Raw genomic sequence first — 20986 nt, forward strand, 5'->3', positions numbered from 1 at the left:
CACACAGCTTGCAGCATTAATACACACAGCCTGCAGCATTCATACACAGCTTGTAGCATTCATACACACAGCCTGTAGCATTCATACACACAGCTTGCAGCATTAATACACACAGCTTGTAGCATTCATACACAGCTTGTAGCATTCATACACACAGCTTGCAGCATTAATACACACAGCTTGCAGCATTAATACACACAGCTTGCAGCATTAATACACACAGCTTGCAGCATTAATACACACAGCTTGCAGCATTAATACACACAGCTTGCAGTGCAGCATTCTCATCTTTCGCCCTCGGCAGCAGGGGGACACAGCGCGGCCTGACAACCTGTCGTCCGACTGAAGTTTGCATTACAATCCTCCTTTCTGTCCATGTGACAGAAAAGAGGTTGCTGTCTGAGTGCAGTACAGACGCCGGGGTGGGTATTTTCTCTCCTGATGTCAGTCGCTGAACTTAATCTTAAAAAATATCAATTTGGAAAAAACAATTTTTTTTTTCAATAGCAAAAACTATCAAAAAGTTTGAACACCTCAAGTCTTCACGACAGTGCTGTTTTCCAGACGGGGTTCACATCTGTTAACATCTCAGCAGAAGACTGAACTTTGGGGATCCGATGCTCAGGTTGAGTACACCGTCTGTAGCACACACCACACGAGCCCGTTGTTCTAGGCCTTTCACATTATGGCTATTGAATAACGCACACTATCCTTCTCAGCGAGGGTAGCAGTTTACACTTCCAGGTTAAAGTACCGCCAACAGAAGAAATACTGGAACAACTGTACACTGCTTTGTCCCTTTCTTAGGTTTGGTTTCCACAACCGAGTCCACCTTGGAAAGTAAAGAAAGGTAAACAGCAGGCAGCCCTGTGACGGAGTGGGTCAGATATCACAGCATTACAACAGACACCACCAGGCGCCGCCATACGCAACAAACCCAAAGGACAAACAAGGCAAGATAGATAGCAAACACATACAGGAAGTTCTCCTTTTCACATCCTACACACGACGTCTCCACAACACAACAGGGGATCAGAGAACGGGCGGAGCGGCTGACGAAGGGGCGGAGTGACTGACGAAGGGGCGGAGTGACAGATGAAGGGGCGGAGCGACTGGCGAAGGGGCAGAGTGACAGATGAAGGGGCAGAGCGACTGACGAAGGGGCAGAGACACTGAAAAAGGGGCAGAGCGACTGACGAAGGGGCGGAGTGACAGATGAAGGGGCGGAGCGACTGACGAAGGGGCAGAGTGACAGATGAAGGGGCAGAGCGACTGACGAAGGAGCGGAGTGACAGACGAAGGGGCGGAGCGACAGATGATGGGGCGGAGCGACTGACGAAGGGGCAGAGTGACAGATGAAGGGGCAGAGCGACTGACGAAGGGGCAGAGTGACAGATGAAGGGGCAGAGCGACTGACGAAGGGGCGGAGTGACAGACGAAGGGGCGGAGTGACAGATGATGGGGCGGAGCGACTGACGAAGGGGCGGAGCGACTGATGAAGGGGCGGAGCGACTGATGAAGGGGCGGAGTGACTGATGAAGGGGCGGAGTGACAGATGAAGAGGCAGAGCGACTGACGAAGGGGCGGAGTGACAGACGAAGGGGCGGAGTGACAGATGAAGGGGCGGAGCGACTGACGGAGGGGCGGAGTGACAGATGAAGGAGCGGAGTGACAGATGAAGGGGCGGAGCGACTGACAAAGGGGCAGAGTGACGGATGAAGGGGCGGAGCAACTGACAAAGGGGCGGGGTGACAGATGAAGGAGTGGAGTGACAGATGAAGGGGCGGAGCGACTGATGAAGGGGCAGAGTGACAGATGAAGGGGCGGAGCAACTGACGAAGGGGCGGAGTGACAGATGAAGGGGCGGAGTGACAGGTGAAGGGGCGGAGTGACAGATGAAGGGGCGGAGCGACTGACAGTCAATCTGTTAGTTTGACCTCCATCCTCACGACGGTGAGTGAACGAGATGCGTGCACCTCTTTGTTTACCGGCAAGCACGTGCCCTAACTTCCGCTTAACGTCAACATAGTGAGATGAACACTGTGCAGACAGACGGGTGTTGCTGGCATGGTGCTCTCTGAAGGAATCAAACCGCCGAGCAGTAAAAACAAGCACTCGCGTGCACAGTTTGTGCTTTTGACGCCAAACGTCAACGAAAATATTGCCACACAATTGTGCTCGTCACCGAAACAAGTGAAAGTCACAGTGTCTCCTTGTGCCCGTGGTCCCTTTGTGCACTGTGAGACTACCTGCCCTGTGACCCCACCACCCCCACCCACCCACCCACCCCACCCAACCCCACCCCTCTCTATTTATACAGCAGGGGGATCTGGCTGTTGTGACAGTGGTTGCGACTCATCTTGCTGTCTGCCTGGTAGAGGTTGGAGGAGTTGGAGAAGGAGGCAGGGAGCGAGTGATTGTCCATGGCAGGGTTGGGGTAGCCGGGTGGAGGGAGCAAGGATTTGGGATCAGGTAGGGAGGAGGGTGGAGGGGCGGCGTTGTGGTTCTGATTCTGCCCTGCTGAAGGCTGTCTGCGGTTGCGCAGTGCTTGTCTCTCAGCCAGCTGGTTGCGCAGTGCCGACACCCGCTCTTCTTTCTGGGGGGAGAGAGAGAGTGGGGGGGGGGTCTTCTTACAGTTGTCATGTTGATATGGTGTTATTACAAATACATTCACAAAGATGATGTGTCAGCTAACTGCTGCTTGATACTTTTCTTGGTTATGCAGCGTGGATGTCTAAAATAATACTTGTCAGTGTTCACTAGCAATGCACCAACATCGAGACCGGTATCCCAAACCGGGCCATGCCACGCTCAAATGGAGTATCAGTTTCTACCCTGGACTAAAATCTGATACTGGTATCCCAAACCGGGCCATGCCACGCTCAAATGGAGTATCAGTTTCTACCCTGGACTAAAATCTGATACTGGTATCCCAAACCGGGCCATGCCACGCTCAAATGGAGTATCAGTTTCTACCCTGGACTAAAATCTGATACTGGTATCCCAAACCAGGCCATGCCACGCTCAAATGGAGTATTGGAGTATCAGTTTCTTCCCTGGACTAAAATCTGGTACCACACACCATAAATAAAAGCAAAATGTCTTGATTTACTGTGTATCTTTAATGGTGGAAATAAAACTGATAGTCTCAGTTATTTGGCCCAGTGACCCCGTCTTAATGGTTCAAGTCTGCACTATTCAGCAAACGTAATGGACTGGCTCAGTACTTGGTATTACCTGATACACAAGACAGACCCCAACAAAGCAGACAAGACACACCCCAACAAAGCAGACAAGACACACCCCAACAAAGCAGACAAGACACACCCCAACACAGCAGACAAGACAGACCCCGACACAGCAGACAAGACAGACCCCGACACAGCAGACAAGACAGACCCTGATACAGCAGACAAGACAGACCCTGATACAACAGACAAGACAGACCCTGATACAGCAGACAAGACAGACCCTGATACAACAGACAAGACAGACCCTGATACAACAGACAAGACAGACCCTGATACAACAGACAAGACAGACCCTGATACAACAGACAAGACAGACCCTGATACAACAGACAAGACAGACCCTGATACAACAGACAAGACAGACCCTGATACAACAGACAAGACAGACCCTGATACAGCAGACAAGACAGACCCTGATACAACAGACAAGACAGACCCTGATACAGCAGACAAGACAGACCCCGACACAGCAGACAAGACAGACCCTGATACAGCAGACAAGACAGACCCTAACACAGCAGACAAGACAGACCCTAACACAGCAGACAAGACAGACCCCGACACAGCAGACAAGACAGACCCCGACACAGCAGACAAGACAGACCCTGATACAGCAGACAAGACAGACCCTGATACAACAGACAAGACAGACCCTGATACAGCAGACAAGACAGACCCTGATACAACAGACAAGACAGACCCTGATACAGCAGACAAGACAGACCCCGACACAGCAGACAAGACAGACCCTAACACAGCAGACAAGACAGACCCTGATACAGCAGACAAGACAGACCCTGATACAGCAGACAAGACAGACCCCGACAAAGCAGACAAGACAGACCCTGATACAACAGACAAGACAGACCCTAACACAGCAGACAAGACAGACCCTGATACAACAGACAAGACAGACCCCGACACAGCAGACAAGACAGACCCTGATACAGCAGACAAGACAGACCCTGATACAGCAGACAAGACAGACCCCGACAAAGCAGACAAGACAGACCCCGACAAAGCAGACAAGACAGACCCCGACAAAGCAGACAAGACAGACCCTGATACAACAGACAAGACAGACCCTGATACAACAGACAAGACAGACCCTGATACAACAGACAAGACAGACCCTAACACAGCAGACAAGACAGACCCTGATACAGCAGACAAGACAGACCCTGATACAACAGACAAGACAGACCCTAACACAGCAGACAAGACAGACCCTGATACAACAGACAAGACAGACCCTGATACAACAGACAAGACAGACCCTGATACAGCAGACAAGACAGACCCTGATACAGCAGACAAGACAGACCCTAACACAGCAGACAAGACAGACCCTGATACAACAGACAAGACAGACCCTGATACAGCAGACAAGACAGACCCTGATACAACAGACAAGACAGACCCTAACACAGCAGACAAGACAGACCCTGATACAACAGACAAGACAGACCCTAACACAGCAGACAAGACAGACCCTGATACAACAGACAAGACAGACCCTGATACAACAGACAAGACAGACCCTGATACAACAGACAAGACAGACCCTGATACAACAGACAAGACAGACCCTGATACAGCAGACAAGACAGACCCTGATACAGCAGACAAGACAGACCCTGATACAGCAGACAAGACAGACCCTGATACAACAGACAAGACAGACCCTGATACAGCAGACAAGACAGACCCTGATACAGCAGACAAGACAGACCCTGATACAGCAGACAAGACAGACCCTGATACAACAGACAAGACAGACCCTAACACAGCAGACAAGACAGACCCTGATACAACAGACAAGACAGACCCTGATACAACAGACAAGACAGACCCTGATACAACAGACAAGACAGACCCTGATACAGCAGACAAGACAGACCCTGATACAACAGACAAGACAGACCCTGATACAGCAGACAAGACAGACCCTAACACAGCAGACAAGACAGACCCTGATACAACAGACAAGACAGACCCTGATACAGCAGACAAGACAGACCCTGATACAACAGACAAGACAGACCCTGATACAACAGACAAGACAGACCCTGATACAACAGACAAGACAGACCCTGATACAACAGACAAGACAGACCCTGATACAACAGACAAGACAGACCCTGATACAACAGACAAGACAGACCCTGATACAACAGACAAGACAGACCCTGATACAACAGACAAGACAGACCCTGATACAGCAGACAAGACAGACCCTGATACAACAGACAAGACAGACCCTGATACAGCAGACAAGACAGACCCTGATACAGCAGACAAGACAGACCCTGATACAGCAGACAAGACAGACCCTGATACAACAGACAAGACAGACCCTGATACAGCAGACAAGACAGACCCTAACACAACAGACAAGACAGACCCTAACACAGCAGACAAGACAGACCCTGATACAGCAGACAAGACAGACCCTGATACAGCAGACAAGACAGACCCTGATACAGCAGACAAGACAGACCCTGATACAACAGACAAGACAGACCCTGATACAGCAGACAAGACAGACCCTGATACAACAGACAAGACAGACCCTGATACAGCAGACAAGACAGACCCTGATACAGCAGACAAGACAGACCCTGATACAGCAGACAAGACAGACCCTGATACAACAGACAAGACAGACCCTGATACAACAGACAAGACAGACCCTGATACAACAGACAAGACAGACCCTGATACAGCAGACAAGACAGACCCTGATACAACAGACAAGACAGACCCTGATACAGCAGACAAGACAGACCCTGATACAACAGACAAGACAGACCCTGATACAACAGACAAGACAGACCCTGATACAACAGACAAGACAGACCCTGATACAGCAGACAAGACAGACCCTAACACAGCAGACAAGACAGACCCTGATACAGCAGACAAGACACACCCTGATACAACAGACAAGACAGACCCTAACACAGCAGACAAGACAGACCCTAACACAGCAGACAAGACAGACCCTAACACAGCAGACAAGACAGACCCTGATACAGCAGACAAGACAGACCCTGATACAGCAGACAAGACAGACCCTGATACAGCAGACAAGACAGACCCTAACACAGCAGACAAGACAGACCCTGATACAGCAGACAAGACAGACCCTGATACAGCAGACAAGACAGACCCTGATACAACAGACAAGACAGACCCTAACACAGCAGACAAGACAGACCCTGATACAACAGACAAGACAGACCCTGATACAGCAGACAAGACAGACCCTGATACAGCAGACAAGACAGACCCTAACACAGCAGACAAGACAGACCCTGATACAACAGACAAGACAGACCCTAACACAGCAGACAAGACAGACCCTGACACAGCAGACAAGACAGACCCTAACACAGCAGACAAGACAGACCCTGATACAACAGACAAGACAGACCCTGATACAGCAGACAAGACAGACCCTGATACAGCAGACAAGACAGACCCTAACACAGCAGACAAGACAGACCCTGATACAACAGACAAGACAGACCCTGATACAGCAGACAAGACAGACCCTGATACAACAGACAAGACAGACCCTGACACAGCAGACAAGACAGACCCTGATACAGCAGACAAGACAGACCCTGATACAACAGACAAGACAGACCCTAACACAGCAGACAAGACAGACCCTAACACAGCAGACAAGACAGACCCTGATACAGCAGACAAGACAGACCCTGATACAACAGACAAGACAGACCCTGATACAGCAGACAAGACAGACCCTGATACAACAGACAAGACAGACCCTGATACAACAGACAAGACAGACCCTGATACAGCAGACAAGACAGACCCTGATACAGCAGACAAGACAGACCCTGATACAACAGACAAGACAGACCCTGATACAACAGACAAGACAGACCCTGATACAACAGACAAGACAGACCCTAACACAGCAGACAAGACAGACCCTGATACAACAGACAAGACAGACCCTGATACAACAGACAAGACAGACCCTGATACAGCAGACAAGACAGACCCTGATACAACAGACAAGACAGACCCTGATACAACAGACAAGACAGACCCTGATACAGCAGACAAGACAGACCCTGATACAACAGACAAGACAGACCCTGATACAACAGACAAGACAGACCCTGATACAACAGACAAGACAGACCCTGATACAGCAGACAAGACAGACCCTGACACAGCAGACAAGACAGACCCTGATACAGCAGACAAGACAGACCCTGATACAGCAGACAAGACAGACCCTGATACAGCAGACAAGACAGACCCTGATACAACAGACAAGACAGACCCTGATACAACAGACAAGACAGACCCTGACACAGCAGACAAGACAGACCCTGATACAGCAGACAAGACAGACCCTGATACAGCAGACAAGACAGACCCTGATACAGCAGACAAGACAGACCCTGATACAGCAGACAAGACAGACCCTGATACAACAGACAAGACAGACCCTGATACAACAGACAAGACAGACCCTGATACAGCAGACAAGACAGACCCTGATACAGCAGACAAGACAGACCCTAACACAGCAGACAAGACAGACCCTGATACAACAGACAAGACAGACCCTGATACAACAGACAAGACAGACCCTGATACAACAGACAAGACAGACCCTGATACAACAGACAAGACAGACCCTAACACAGCAGACAAGACAGACCCTGACACAGCAGACAAGGAAAAGAGTTGGCCAGTAGTAGCCACTGCTCTCAGGTTTATTGTTTTTTATTGCCGGTTACCCAGCAAACCTTGGTGTTAGAAAATAAAATCATTAAAACAAAACTGGAGTTGGTCCCCAGGCGCTGCACCATGGCTGCCCACTGCTCCCACACAACAGGATGCTAAATGCAGAAAAGGCATTTCCTTGTAACCTATACAATGACTAAATAAAGTGGCTTTCTTCTTCTTTTCTCTTCTTCTTCAAAACGGTTCCGAGAGATGGCAGTCTAATTATTAGTTCATATAATCCTGAAGTGAGTGATTCCCTGTTCCAACTGTCTCGTGTGTGAAAGATGAGTGGACGTGAAAACAGTGTGGGAAATTTGTCCTTGTGTGGGTCTGCCATGTTTTTCAGTATTGGTTAGGATTTGAAATGTCCTCGTGTGTGTGCCGAGCATAAGCTAGGCAAACAAACAAACACATAAACAAAATAACCTGCTTTACTCTCCTCTCCCGCTCTCTAACTCTTTCTCTTTTCCTGGTATATACCATACGCAGGCTTTGTCTTGTCGGCTATCTTGGACATATATGTTGAAACAGATGCAGTAACTCTCATCATGTGGTTTAGTTCAACAAAATACTCTGGCTAGTGGAATTCCCAAGTGGCTAGTTGAATTCCTGAGTGGCTGGTACTTTTTTTTTGTGCCCCCCCCCTTTTTTTTCTCCCCAATTATGTCTGGCCAATTACCCCACTCTTCTGAGCTGTCCCAGTCTCTGCTACACCCCCTCTGCTGATCTGGGGAGGGCTGCAGACTACCACATGCCTCCTCCCATACATGTGGAGTCACCACACGTATGGGACCTGACAGTGAGGAGATTCACCAGGGGGACGTAGCACGTGGGAGGATCACACTATTCCCCCCAGTTCCCCCTCCCCCCTGAACAGGTGCCCCAACCGACCAGAGGAGGCGCTAGTGCAGCGACCAGGACACATACCCACATCCGGCTTCCCACCCGCACACACGGCCAATTGTGTCTGTAGGGATGCCCGACCAAGCCGGAGGCAACACGGGGATTCAAACCAGCGATCCCCATGTTGGTAGGCAATGGAATAGACCGCTACGCTACCAGGACGCTGAGTGGCTGGTACCTTTGATATCTGGTAGCCATATTTAATGGTGATCCAAACAGTTCATTTCAAGCCCTATATGTATAACTACCTCCTGGATGATCTTCTGCAGCTCTCTGTTCTCTCTCTCCAGCTGCCTGGATTTCTCCTCATCGTTGTTGTTGGTGGAGGAGCCGGTCTTCAGCGTGTCTTGCTGCTCCGACTGCCACTCACCGCGGGTGATCAGCCGGCGCATCTGTACCACCGCAGGAACAGGAAGTCAATAAACAACAGGACACAGAGGCAGCAATGAAAAGAAAGCTCTAAAAGCCACTATGGGCGGGTGAGTACCTATTGAGTTGATGAGTTGTCTTGCTGAGGTTTGAGACTAAAGATGTGTTTTTGCTCGGGGTGCCTCTGTATCCAACAGGTTACAGCATGGCCATATGGTCACAACCGTTGCCAGTTCGATTCAAGCCGGTGACCTTTGTTGCATGTCATAACCTTCTCTCACACTCCCACTTGCTGTCTGCCTTTCACTGTCGCTGTCTAATAAAAACTGCCAAAAAATATCTTCAAAACAAAACATGTGTTTTTGCTCAACAGGAAGGTAAACAGTGAGGGTGGATTCTCGGAGGACAAGCTACTATAGCACATGCATTTTATCACCTGACCTGCTACAGACGGTGTTACTTGGTGTTTAAGAAATAGATCGGGTGTATAGATTTCTGCCTTCCTGACTCACAACTCATCTGTATCAGACTGGCAGTGAGTGAGACACTGAAACATACACTATATGGCCAAAAGTAAGTGGAACACCCCCCCCTCCCATTTTAGATGCATAAAATCTAGCATGCAGCTATGCATGCAGTCTCTATAGACAAACATTGTCTAGAGCTCAGTGACTTTTAGCGTGGCCCTGTTTTAAGATGCCAACTTTCCAACAGTCAGTTCATCAAATTTCTACTGTTGCCTCAGAGCAACACCAGCTCAGCCCAGATGTGGTAGGCCACACAAGCTCACAGAGCGGCACCACCGAGTGCTGAAGCGCATCGTGTAAAAATCATCTGTCCTCGGTTACAACACTCACTAACAAGTTCCAACCTGCTTCTGGAAGCAACATCAGCTCAAGAACTGTTCGTCGAGAGCTTCATGAAACAGGTTTCCATGGCTGAGCAGCCACACATAAGCCTAAAATCGCCACGAGCAATGCCAAGTGTCAACAGGAGTGGTGTACAGTACACCCCCTTTGGACTCTGTAGCAGTGGAAATGTGTTCTCTGGAGTGATGAATCACACTTCACTATCTGGTAGTCTGACAGATGAATTTGAGTTTGGCAGCTGTCAGGAGAAGTCTACCTGCCCAAATGCAGAGTGCCAAGTGTAAACTTTGGTGGAAGAGGTATAATGGTGTGGGGCTGTTATCAGTGCCCGACCTCACTCATGCTCTGTGGCTGAAACCCCGCAGTCATGTTCCAAACTAGTGGAAAGCCTTCGCAGAAGAGTGGAGGCTATTATAGCTACAAAAGGAGACTAACTCCATATTAATGGCCATGTTTTTGGGATGAGCTTTTCAAAAGCAGATATGGGTGTGATGTTTGAGTTTCTATATACTTTTGGCCATGTGGTGTATCATTATATACCGCTATACAATTACATCCAAAGCACCACAGAGTACCGAGTATGCATGTATAGGTTTCATTTTGGCATGGTTTTGTCAGAGTAGAAATAGACTCGCTAACCCTGAAGGTGTAAATACCATGCACTCACCAACTGTAGATAACCATGCAGAAGGCCGACATTTCCTTATATCGTAACACAAATTCAGAATATCCTTACATTTAAGTAAAAATCTTAGCCTTGCTTTCAGTGTTTCCAGAAGTTCCTCAAAGGGAAAATATGTCAATTTTCAACGATATACCTATCTACATGCAACCGGGATAGTATATGAAAAACACCCGGCGCTGTTCCCGATAGCTTCTGTACCTCTGGGCTTGTAGTGAAGCAGATGCTGTGTCCGAACTTGCTCCCTATTTGCAATATACGGCACTATATTTACCCTCTTACATTTTGTTTGACAGTCCGAATTATTTTTTTCTCCCCAATCTTACTTGGCCAATTACTCCACTCCTCCGAGCTGTCCCGGTCTCTGCTGCACCCTCTCTGCTGATCCGGGGAGGGCTGCAGACTACCACATACCTCCTCCCATACATGTGGAGTCACCAGCCGCTTTTCACCTGACAGTGAGGAGTTTCACCAGGGGGACATAGCACGTGGGAGGATCACACTACTCCCCCAGTTCCCCCTCCCCCCCGAACAGGCGCCCCGACTGACCAGAGGAGGCGCTAGTGCAGCGACCAGGACACATACCCACATCCGGCTTCTCACCAACAGACATGGCCAATTGTCTGTAGGGATGCCCGACCAAGCCGGAGGTAACACAGGGATTCGAACTGCCGATCCCCATAATGGTAGAGTATCTGAATTCTAAAATTTATTAACTATTTAATACCCTCATAAACTCCCACAATGCACCTGAAAATGTAGTGCTCAACGCATGTACACTACTTTAAAGTAAAAGTACCACAATGGACTGCTTCACCTCTTCTACGCTCTGGTGGTGCACTCTTTACTGTCAAATATGCCCGATGGGACAATAAGAAGCCACAACATGACGAGCCTGTGGTGTCCAATATCTCCATTTATTACTCCCTTTTTTTGGTACCCTATTGAGTGTTTCAAGAGTTGTTTTCCATCCACCAAGGGACATATTGTGACGTGAGTTGGTGGATGGAAAAACCACAGCCTAGTTTAGAAGACAGGGAGACAGAGAAACCTGGGTAATCAACATCGAAGAATGGCTACAGATAAGCGTAGTCGAGGCGCGGAGAGCTGTGATGGATAAGGAACGGTGGAAGAGACTTATTGAGGCATCAGCCGTGCTCCTACAACGTCCATAGGTTATGGAACTGATGATGATGATGATGAGTTCAGCTTGAGGTTCTAATCTCAGCTTTAATCTATTCTAAAGATGTCATTCAAAAAGAAAAAAATCACATCCTCATTCGCTAGGCTAGGCTGTGTGTCCAACAAAAGGAGCTAGGCTAGGCTGTGTGTTCAACAGAAGGAGCTAGGCTAGGCTGCGTGTCCAACAGAAGGAGCTAGGCTAGGCTGCGTGTCCAGCAGAAGGAACTGTGTGCTCAACAGAAGGAGCTAGGCTGTGTGTCCAACAGAAGGAGCTAGGCTGCGTGTCCAGCAGAAGGCGCTAGGCTAGGCTGCGTGTCCAACAGAAGGAGCTAGGCCAGGCTGCGTGTTCAACAGAAGGCGCTAAGCTAGACTGTGTGTTCAACAGAAGGCGCTAGGCTAGGCTGCGTGTCCAACAGAAGGAGCTAGGCCAGGCTGCGTGTCCAACAGAAGGCGCTAGGCTAGGCTGTGTGTCCAACAGAAGGAGCTAGGCTAGGCTGCGTGTCCAACAGAAGGAGCTAGGCTAGGCTGCGTGTCCAACAGAAGGCGCTAGGCTAGGCTGCGTGTCCAACAGAAGGAGCTAGGCTAGGCTGCGTGTCCAACAGAAGGAACTGTGTGTTCAACAGAAGGAGCTAGGCTAGGCTGCGTGTCCAACAGAAGGAGCTAGGCTGCGTGTCCAACAGAAGGAGCTAGGCTGGGCTGCGTGTCCAACAGAAGGAGCTAGGCCAGGCTGTGTGTCCAACAGAAGGAGCTAGGCTAGGCTGCGTGTCCAACAGAAGGAACTGTGTGTTCAACAGAAGGAGCTAGGCTAGGCTGCGTATCCAACAGAAGGAGCTAGGCTGCGTGTCCAACAGAAGGAGCTAGGCTAGGCTGCGTGTCCAACAGAAGGAGCTAGGCCAGGCTGCATGTCCAACAGAAGGAGCTAGGCTAGGCTGCGTGTCCAACAGAAGGAGCTAGGCCAGGCTGCGTGTCCAACAGAAGGAGCTAGGCATGGCTGCGTGTCCAACAGAAGGAGATAGGCTAGGCTGCGTGTCCAACAGAAGGAGCTAGGCCAGGCTGTGTGTCCAACAGAAGGAGCTAGGCTAGGCTGCGTGTCCAACAGAAGGAGCTAGGCTAGGCTGCATGTCCAACAGAAGGAGCTAGGCTAGGCTGTGTGTCCAACAGAAGGAGCTAGGCTAGGCTGCGTGCCCAACAGAAGGAGCTAGGCTAGGCTGCGTGCCCAACAGAAGGAGCTAGGCTAGGCTGCGTGTCCAACAGAAGGAACTGTGTGTTCAACAGAAGGAGCTAGGCCAGGCTGCGTGTGCAACAGAAGGAGCTAGGCTAGGCTGCGTGTCCAACAGAAGGAGCTAGGCTAGGCTGCGTATCCAACAGAAGGAGCTAGGCTGCGTGTCCAACAGAAGGAGCTAGGCTAGGCTGCGTGTCCAACAGAAGGAGCTAGGCCAGGCTGCGTGTCCAACAGAAGGAGCTAGGCTAGGCTGCGTGTCCAACAGAAGGAGCTAGGCTAGACTGCGTGTCCAACAGAAGGAGCTAGGCTAGGCTGCGTGTTCAACAGAAGGCGCTAGGCTAGGCTGCGTGTCCAACAGAAGGAGCTAGGCCAGGCTGCGTGTCCAACAGAAGGAGCTAGGCTAGGCTGCGTGTCCAACAGAAGGATAACACAGATTTCTTTGTCGCTATAGTTGGAAGTGAAGAATCTATTGCTTCAATCGATCACATTTCCCATGGGTATGTTCAGCACATGACAACACTGGCAACATGTGTGTGAGGGAGACTACCTTGGGCACGAAGAGCACCACCAGAGTAATGTAAGCAGAGAAGACAACTGCCAGCGAGGCGAACGCAAAGGAGGCGTCCTGCTGCGAGGACAGGATCATAGTCACCGGCGCCGTGATCATGCACAACACCTGTGAAGAGGAAGACAGACAGACAGAGAGACAGAGACAGTGACAGAAAGAGACAGACAGGCAGAGAGACAGAGAAAGACAGTGACAGAAAGAGACAGACAGGCAGAGAGACAGACAGGCAGAGAGACAGAGGAAGACGGCAACAGAAAGAGACAGAAAGGCAGACAGACAGAGGAAGAAGGCAACAGAAAGAGACAGAAAGGCAGAGAGACAGAGAAAGACAGCAACACAAAGAGACAGAAAGGCAGAGAGACAGAGGAAGACAGCGACAGAAAGAGACAGACAGGCAGACAGACAGAGGAAGACAGCGACAGAAAGAGACAGAAAGGCAGACAGACAGACAGGAAGACAGCAACAGAAAGTGACACACAGGCAGAGAGACAGAAAGGCAGAGAGACAGAGGAAGACAGCGACAGAAAGACACAGACAGGCAGACAGACAGAGGAAGACAGCGACAGAAAGAGACAGAAAGGCAGACAGACAGAGGAAGACAGCAACAGAAAGTGACACACAGGCAAAGAGACAGAAAGGCAGAGAGACAGAGGAAGACAGCGGCAGAAAGAGACAGAAAGGCAGAGAGACAGAGGAAGACAGCGACAGAAAGTGACATACAGGCAAAGAGAAAGAAAGGCAGAGAGACAGAGGAAGACAGCAACAGAAAGAGACAGAAAGGCAGAGAGACAGAGGAAGACAGCGGCAGAAAGAGACAGACAGGCAGGCAGAGAGACAGAGGAAGGCAGCAACAGAAAGTGACACACAGGCAAAGAGACAGAAAGGCAGAGAGACAGAGGAGGACAGCAACAGAAAGTGACACACAGGCAAAGAGACAGAAAGGCAGACAGACAGAGGAAGACAGTGACAGAAAGAGACAGACAGGCAGAGAGACAGAGGAAGACAGCGACAGAAAGAGACAGAAAGGCAGACAGACAGAGGAAGACAGTGACAGAAAGAGACAGAAAGGCAGACAGACAGAGGAAGACAGCAACAGAGAGACAGACAGGCAGACAGACAGAGGAAGACAGCGACAGAAAGAGACAGAAAGGCAGACAGACAGAGGAAGACAGCGACAGAAAGAGACAGAAAGGCAGACAGACAGAGGAAGGCAGCAACAGAAAGAGACAGAAAGGCAGACAGACAGAGGAAGGCAGCAACAGAGAGACAGACAGGCAGAGAGACAGAGGAAGACAGCGACAGAAAGAGACAGAAAGGCAAAGAGACAGAGGAAGACAGCGACAGAAAGAGACAGAAAGGCAAAGAGACAGAGGAAGACAGTGACAGAAAAAGACAGACAGGCAGAGAGACAGAGGAAGACAGCGACAGAAAGAGACAGAAAGGCAGACAGACAGAGGAAGACAGTGACAGAAAGAGACAGAAAGGCAGACAGACAGAGGAAGACAGCGACAGAAAGAGACAGAAAGGCAGACAGACAGAGGAAGACAGCGACAGAAAGAGACAGAAAGGCAGACAGACAGAGGAAGACAGTGACAGAAAGAGACAGACAGGCAGAGAGACAGAGGAAGACAGCAACAGAAAGTGACAGACAGGCAAAGAGACAGAGGAAGACAGCGACAAAAAGAGACAGACAGGCAGACAGAGGAAGACAGCGACAGAAAGAGACAGACAGGCAGACAGACAGAGGAAGACAGCGACAGAAAGAGACAGACAGGCAGACAGACAGAGGAAGACAGCGACAGAAAGAGACAGAAAGGCAGACAGACAGAGGAAGACAGCGACAGAAAGAGACAGAAAGGCAGACAGACAGAGGAAGACAGCAACAGAAAGTGACACACAGGCAGACAGACAGAGGAAGACAGTGACAGAAAGAGACAGAAAGGCAGACAGACAGAGGAAGACAGCAACAGAGAGACAGACAGGCAGACAGACAGAGGAAGACAGCGACAGAAAGAGACAGACAGGCAAAGAGACAGAGGAAGACAGCGACAGAAAGAGACAGAAAGGCAGACAGACAGAGGAAGACAGCATCAGAGAGACAGACAGGCAGACAGACAGAGGAAGACAGCAACAGAAAGAGACAGACAGGCAAAGAGACAGAGGAAGACAGCGACAGAAAGAGACAGAAAGGCAGGCAGACAGACAGAGGAAGACAGCAACAGAAAGAGACAGAAAGGCAGACAGAGGAAGACGGCGACAGAAACAACACAGGCAGGCAGACAGACAGAGGAAGACGGTGACAGAAAGAGACAGAAAGGCAGAGAGACAAGAGGAAGACGACAACAGAGAGACAGACAGGCAGACAGACAGAGGAAGACAGCAACAGAAAGAGACAGACAGGCAAAGAGACAGAGGAAGACAGCGACAGAAAGAGACAGAAAGGCAGGCAGACAGACAGAGGAAGACAGCAACAGAAAGAGACAGAAAGGCAGACAGACAGACAGACAGAGGAAGACGGCGACAGAAACAACACAGGCAGGCAGACAGACAGAGGAAGACAGCAACAGAAAGAGACAGAAAGGCAGACAGACAAGAGGAAGACGGCAACAGAGAGACAGACAGGCAGACAGACAGAGGAAGACAACAACAGGAAGAGACAGACAGGCAAAGAGACAGAGGAAGACAGCGACAGAAAGGGACAGAAAGGCAGGCAGACAGACAGAGGAAGACAGCAACAGAAAGAGACAGAAAGGCAGACAGAGGAAGACGGCAACAGAAACAACACAGGCAGGCAGACAGACAAGAGGAAGACGGCGACAGAAAGAGACAGAAAGGCAGACAGAGGAAGACGGCAACAGAGAGACAGACAGGCAGACAGACAGAGGAAGACAGCAACAGAAAGAGACAGAAAGGCAGACAGACAGAGGAAGACAGCGACAGAAAGAGACAGACAGGCAAAGAGACAGAGGAAGACAGCGACAGAAAGAGACAGAAAGGCAGGCAGACAGACAGAGGAAGACAGCAACAGAAAGAGACAGAAAGGCAGACAGAGGAAGACGGCAACAGAAACAACACAGGCAGGCAGACAGACAAGAGGAAGACGGCGACAGAAAGAGACAGAAAGGCAGACAGAGGAAGACAGCGACAGAAACAACACAGGCAGGCAGAGAGACAAGAGGAAGACGGCGACAGAAAGAGACAGAAAGGCAGACAGAGGAAGACAGCGACAGAAACAACACAGGCAGGCAGACAGACAAGAGGAAGACGGCGACAGAAAGAGACAGAAAGGCAGACAGAGGAAGACAGTGACAGAAACAACACAGGCAGGCAGACAGACAAGAGGAAGACGGCGACAGAAAGAGACAGAAAGGCAGACAGACAAGAGGAAGACGGCAACAGAGAGACAGACAGGCAGACAGACAGAGGAAGACAGCAACAGAAAGAGACAGACAGGCAAAGAGACAGAGGAAGACAGCGACAGAAAGAGACAGAAAGGCAGGCAGACAGACAGAGGAAGACAGCAACAGAAAGAGACAGAAAGGCAGACAGAGGAAGACGGCAACAGAAACAACACAGGCAGGCAGACAGACAAGAGGAAGACGGTGACAGAAAGCGATAGACAGGCAGACAGACAAGAAGAAAACAGCATTAGAAAGAGACAGGCAGGCAGAGAGACAAAAGGAAGATGGTGACAGAAAGAGACAGAAAGGCAGACAGACAGAGGAAGACAGCGACGGAAAGAGACAAACAGGCATAGAGAAAGAAAGAGACAGAGTGGCAGGCAGAAAGAAAAAGACATCGACAGAAAGCCACAGACGGGCAGTTACATAGAGAAAGATAGGAGCAGGGCTACAGAAAGACAGACAGATAGTCAAAAAGACATGGAGAAGATGAAATAGAAAAAAAAATAAGGAAAAGTGTGAGCGAGGCTTTAACGGAAAGAAAAAAGTCAGGGTGTAGATCAGGTGGTAAGGAAAAGAAAAATGTTGAATTGAGAGAGAGAGAGAAAGACAGACACAGACAGAGACAGAGAGAGAAACATAGAGAGGGGAGACAAATCACATCCTTAAAAGCGTGAGGCATCTCTTTATCTTTGTGACTACGGCTCCCATGTGAAAGCAGCATTAAAGAGTCATGGCTGAAGTGGCAGCGGTGTGCTGACAGTCACTTCACAGTGGTCTCACCAGAGTCTGACGAGACCACTGCTTAGCAAAGAGGAAGGAGGTTCCTTTTTTCACACCATTAACTACTAACATGGTCATAAACACAGAAGTGTGCCTATGGTGATATAAAAGATGGCATGTTGGACTTGTCTGATGTCATGGTGTGATGTGATGAAATGTTATGGCGTGGTGTGATGAAATGTCATGGCGTGACGTGATGAAATGTTATGGTGTGGTGTGATGTATTGTCATGGTGTGATGTGATGAAATGTTATGGTGTGGTGTGATGTATTGTCATGGTGTGATGTGATGAAATGTTATGGTGTGGTGTGATGAAATATCTTGGTGTGATGTGATGAAATGTTATGGTGTGATGTGATGAAATGTTATGGTGTGGTGTGATGTGATGAAATGTCATGGTGTGATGAAATGTCATGGTGTGATATGATGTGATGAAATGTTATGGCATGGTGTGATGAAATGTCTTGGTGTGATGTGATGAAATATGTTGGTGTGATGTGATGAAATGTTATGGTGTGATGTGATGAAATATGTTGGTGTGATGTGATGAAATGTTATGGCGTGGTGTGATGAAATGTCTTGGTGTGATGTGATGAAATATGTTGGTGTGATGTGATGAAATGTTATGGTGTGATGTGATGAAATATGTTGGTGTGATGTGATGAAATGTTATGGTGTGATGTGATGAAATATGTTGGTGTGATGTGATGAAATGTTATGGTGTGATGTGATGAAATATGTTGGTGTGATGTGATGAAATGTTATGGCGTGGTGTGATGAAATGTCTTGGTGTGATGTGATGAAATATGTTGGTGTGATGTGATGAAATGTTATGGTGTGATGTGATGAAATATGTTGGTGTGATGTGATGAAATGTTATGGTGTGATGTGATGAAATATGTTGGTGTGATGTGATGAAATGTTATGGCGTGGTGTGATGTGATGAAATGTCATGGTGTGATGAAATGTCATGGTGTGATATGATGTGATGAAATGTTATGGCATGGTGTGATGAAATGTCTTGGTGTGATGTGATGAAATATGTTGGTGTGATGTGATGAAATGTTATGGTGTGATGTGATGAAATATGTTGGTGTGATGTGATGAAATGTTATGGCGTGGTGTGATGAAATGTCTTGGTGTGATGTGATGAAATATGTTGGTGTGATGTGATGAAATGTTATGGTGTGATGTGATGAAATATGTTGGTGTGATGTGATGAAATGTTATGGTGTGATGTGATGAAATATGTTGGTGTGATGTGATGAAATGTTATGGTGTGATGTGATGAAATATGTTGGTGTGATGTGATGAAATGTTATGGTGTGATGTGATGAAATATGTTGGTGTGATGTGATGAAATGTTATGGTGTGATGTGATGAAATATGTTGGTGTGATGTGATGAAATGTTATGGTGTGATGTGATGAAATATGTTGGTGTGATGTGATGAAATGTTATGGTGTGATGTGATGAAATATGTTGGTGTGATGTGATGAAATGTTATGGCGTGGTGTGATGAAATGTCTTGGTGTGATGTGATGAAATGTTATGGCATGGTGTGATGAAATGTCTTGGTGTGATGTGATGAAATATGTTGGTGTGATGTGATGAAATGTTATGGTGTGATGTGATGAAATATGTTGGTGTGATGTGATGAAATGTTATGGCGTGGTGTGATGAAATGTTATGGCGTGGTGTGATGAAATGTCTTGGTGTGATGTGATGAAATGTTATGGAGTGGTGTGATGAAATGTTATGGTGTGATGTGATGAAATGTTATGGTGTGATGTGATGAAATGAGCATGCAAAGTGATCACATTTGTTCAGCTAATTTTAACACTCAAAGAAATATGAATGACAGATCAGTGATAAGGCTTTCCTCGATGGTGGTGGTGGGGTTGGGGGGCGCCGTTTACAGCTGTAAATTACATAAACTGCAAACTCTAAGTGGATAAATGTTTGGATGCTCATTAATTTGTTTCTTTTCGGGAAAGATGGGGCTCTAGATGAGCACAGGAAATTATGTAAATAAGCTATCATGGAGTATTAAAACTGTCTGTGTGCCACTGAGCAAAACAGAAAACTATAGCTTGCAGCTGCCAGAGGGGTTAACTCTGCTGTGGCAGAAAACACATTTCCAGCCATTTCACATCAATTTCAAACTCACCTGTGTCTTTGTGGGTCACAAAATGGCAGTGAGCATTTTTGTACAGTGCTTATGTAGAATATAATGACAGCTTACATCCATGGAAAGTGCAAGGTAGGTGCTTCTTTGGGAGATGACTTGTTTTGAACAGCAGTTAAAAGTTTTTATGACTGAATGGCTGAACATATGGCTGTGCTTTTGCACCATAATGGTACATTTTTGGGCTTGTTGCCACGACAGGGACAGGTACCTGCTCCATGCAGCGTCTTGTGCATCATCTTAACAGCACGAGTGCATCCGATCTTTGCTACATCTGATCTTTGCCGAAAATAACCAAAAGTAAGAGTCTGTAATCCACACACTGCTCATCCCTCTCCTCCCATGCATGTGTCACAGGACAAACCTACACAGAAATTCAGCTACAAAACTGGGGTGCTCTATTTGGGTGCATTAAAGTTGTATGAAACGAATGTGTTGATGTATTGTAAAGGTTCCAACCAGAAGCTTTACAATACATCATATATGTTCAGAAGCATAAAAATATCAAAAGTACCCTAAATATCTTTTTTTTAAGTAAATGTCATTTTTTCCCCATTCTATACCAAAGAACAGCTTGTGCTGGTGGCATTAACACATGGACAACCACGCAGCATATTCAGAATACTCATTTGAGAATCAGAATACTTTACTCATACCTGAGGGGAAATTGGGTAATTCATCCGCATTCCCAGCACAATACTAACACAAGACGGACTTGTGTAAGAGTTCATTGGCCTAAAACTGCTCCGGCTGTGTTATAAACAATGCATGTGTATCACACGTAGTTTCCTGG

The 20986-nt window shown here is 48.2% G+C and overlaps 1 protein-coding gene and 1 long non-coding RNA gene across 3 annotated transcripts in view; one reads left to right on the top strand and one right to left on the bottom strand.

Moving 5' to 3' along the window:
* Positions 1-302: 302 nt before the first annotated feature.
* Positions 303-859, top strand: LOC130117516 (uncharacterized). Its single transcript, XR_008810689.1, has 3 exons — positions 303-422; positions 508-625; positions 808-859. It is a non-coding gene; the product is annotated as an uncharacterized LOC130117516 (long non-coding RNA).
* A 1449-nt stretch (positions 860-2308) lies between these two features.
* Positions 2309-20986, bottom strand: part of gabbr1a (gamma-aminobutyric acid (GABA) B receptor, 1a) — a 257938-nt gene continuing 239260 nt past the window's right edge. For both annotated transcript variants that reach the window (XM_056286387.1, XM_056286388.1), the window contains 3 exons: positions 13802-13930; positions 9179-9322; positions 2309-2596 (listed from right to left, as the gene is read on the bottom strand). In XM_056286387.1, the coding sequence (XP_056142362.1) occupies positions 2309-2596; positions 9179-9322; positions 13802-13930 (561 nt within the window). The remainder of the gene's footprint in view (positions 2597-9178; positions 9323-13801; positions 13931-20986) is intronic.

The sequence above is a fragment of the Lampris incognitus genome, chromosome 9 (assembly GCF_029633865.1).
Source record: "Lampris incognitus isolate fLamInc1 chromosome 9, fLamInc1.hap2, whole genome shotgun sequence".
In the NCBI taxonomy this organism is placed as follows: Eukaryota; Metazoa; Chordata; class Actinopteri; order Lampriformes; family Lampridae; genus Lampris; species Lampris incognitus.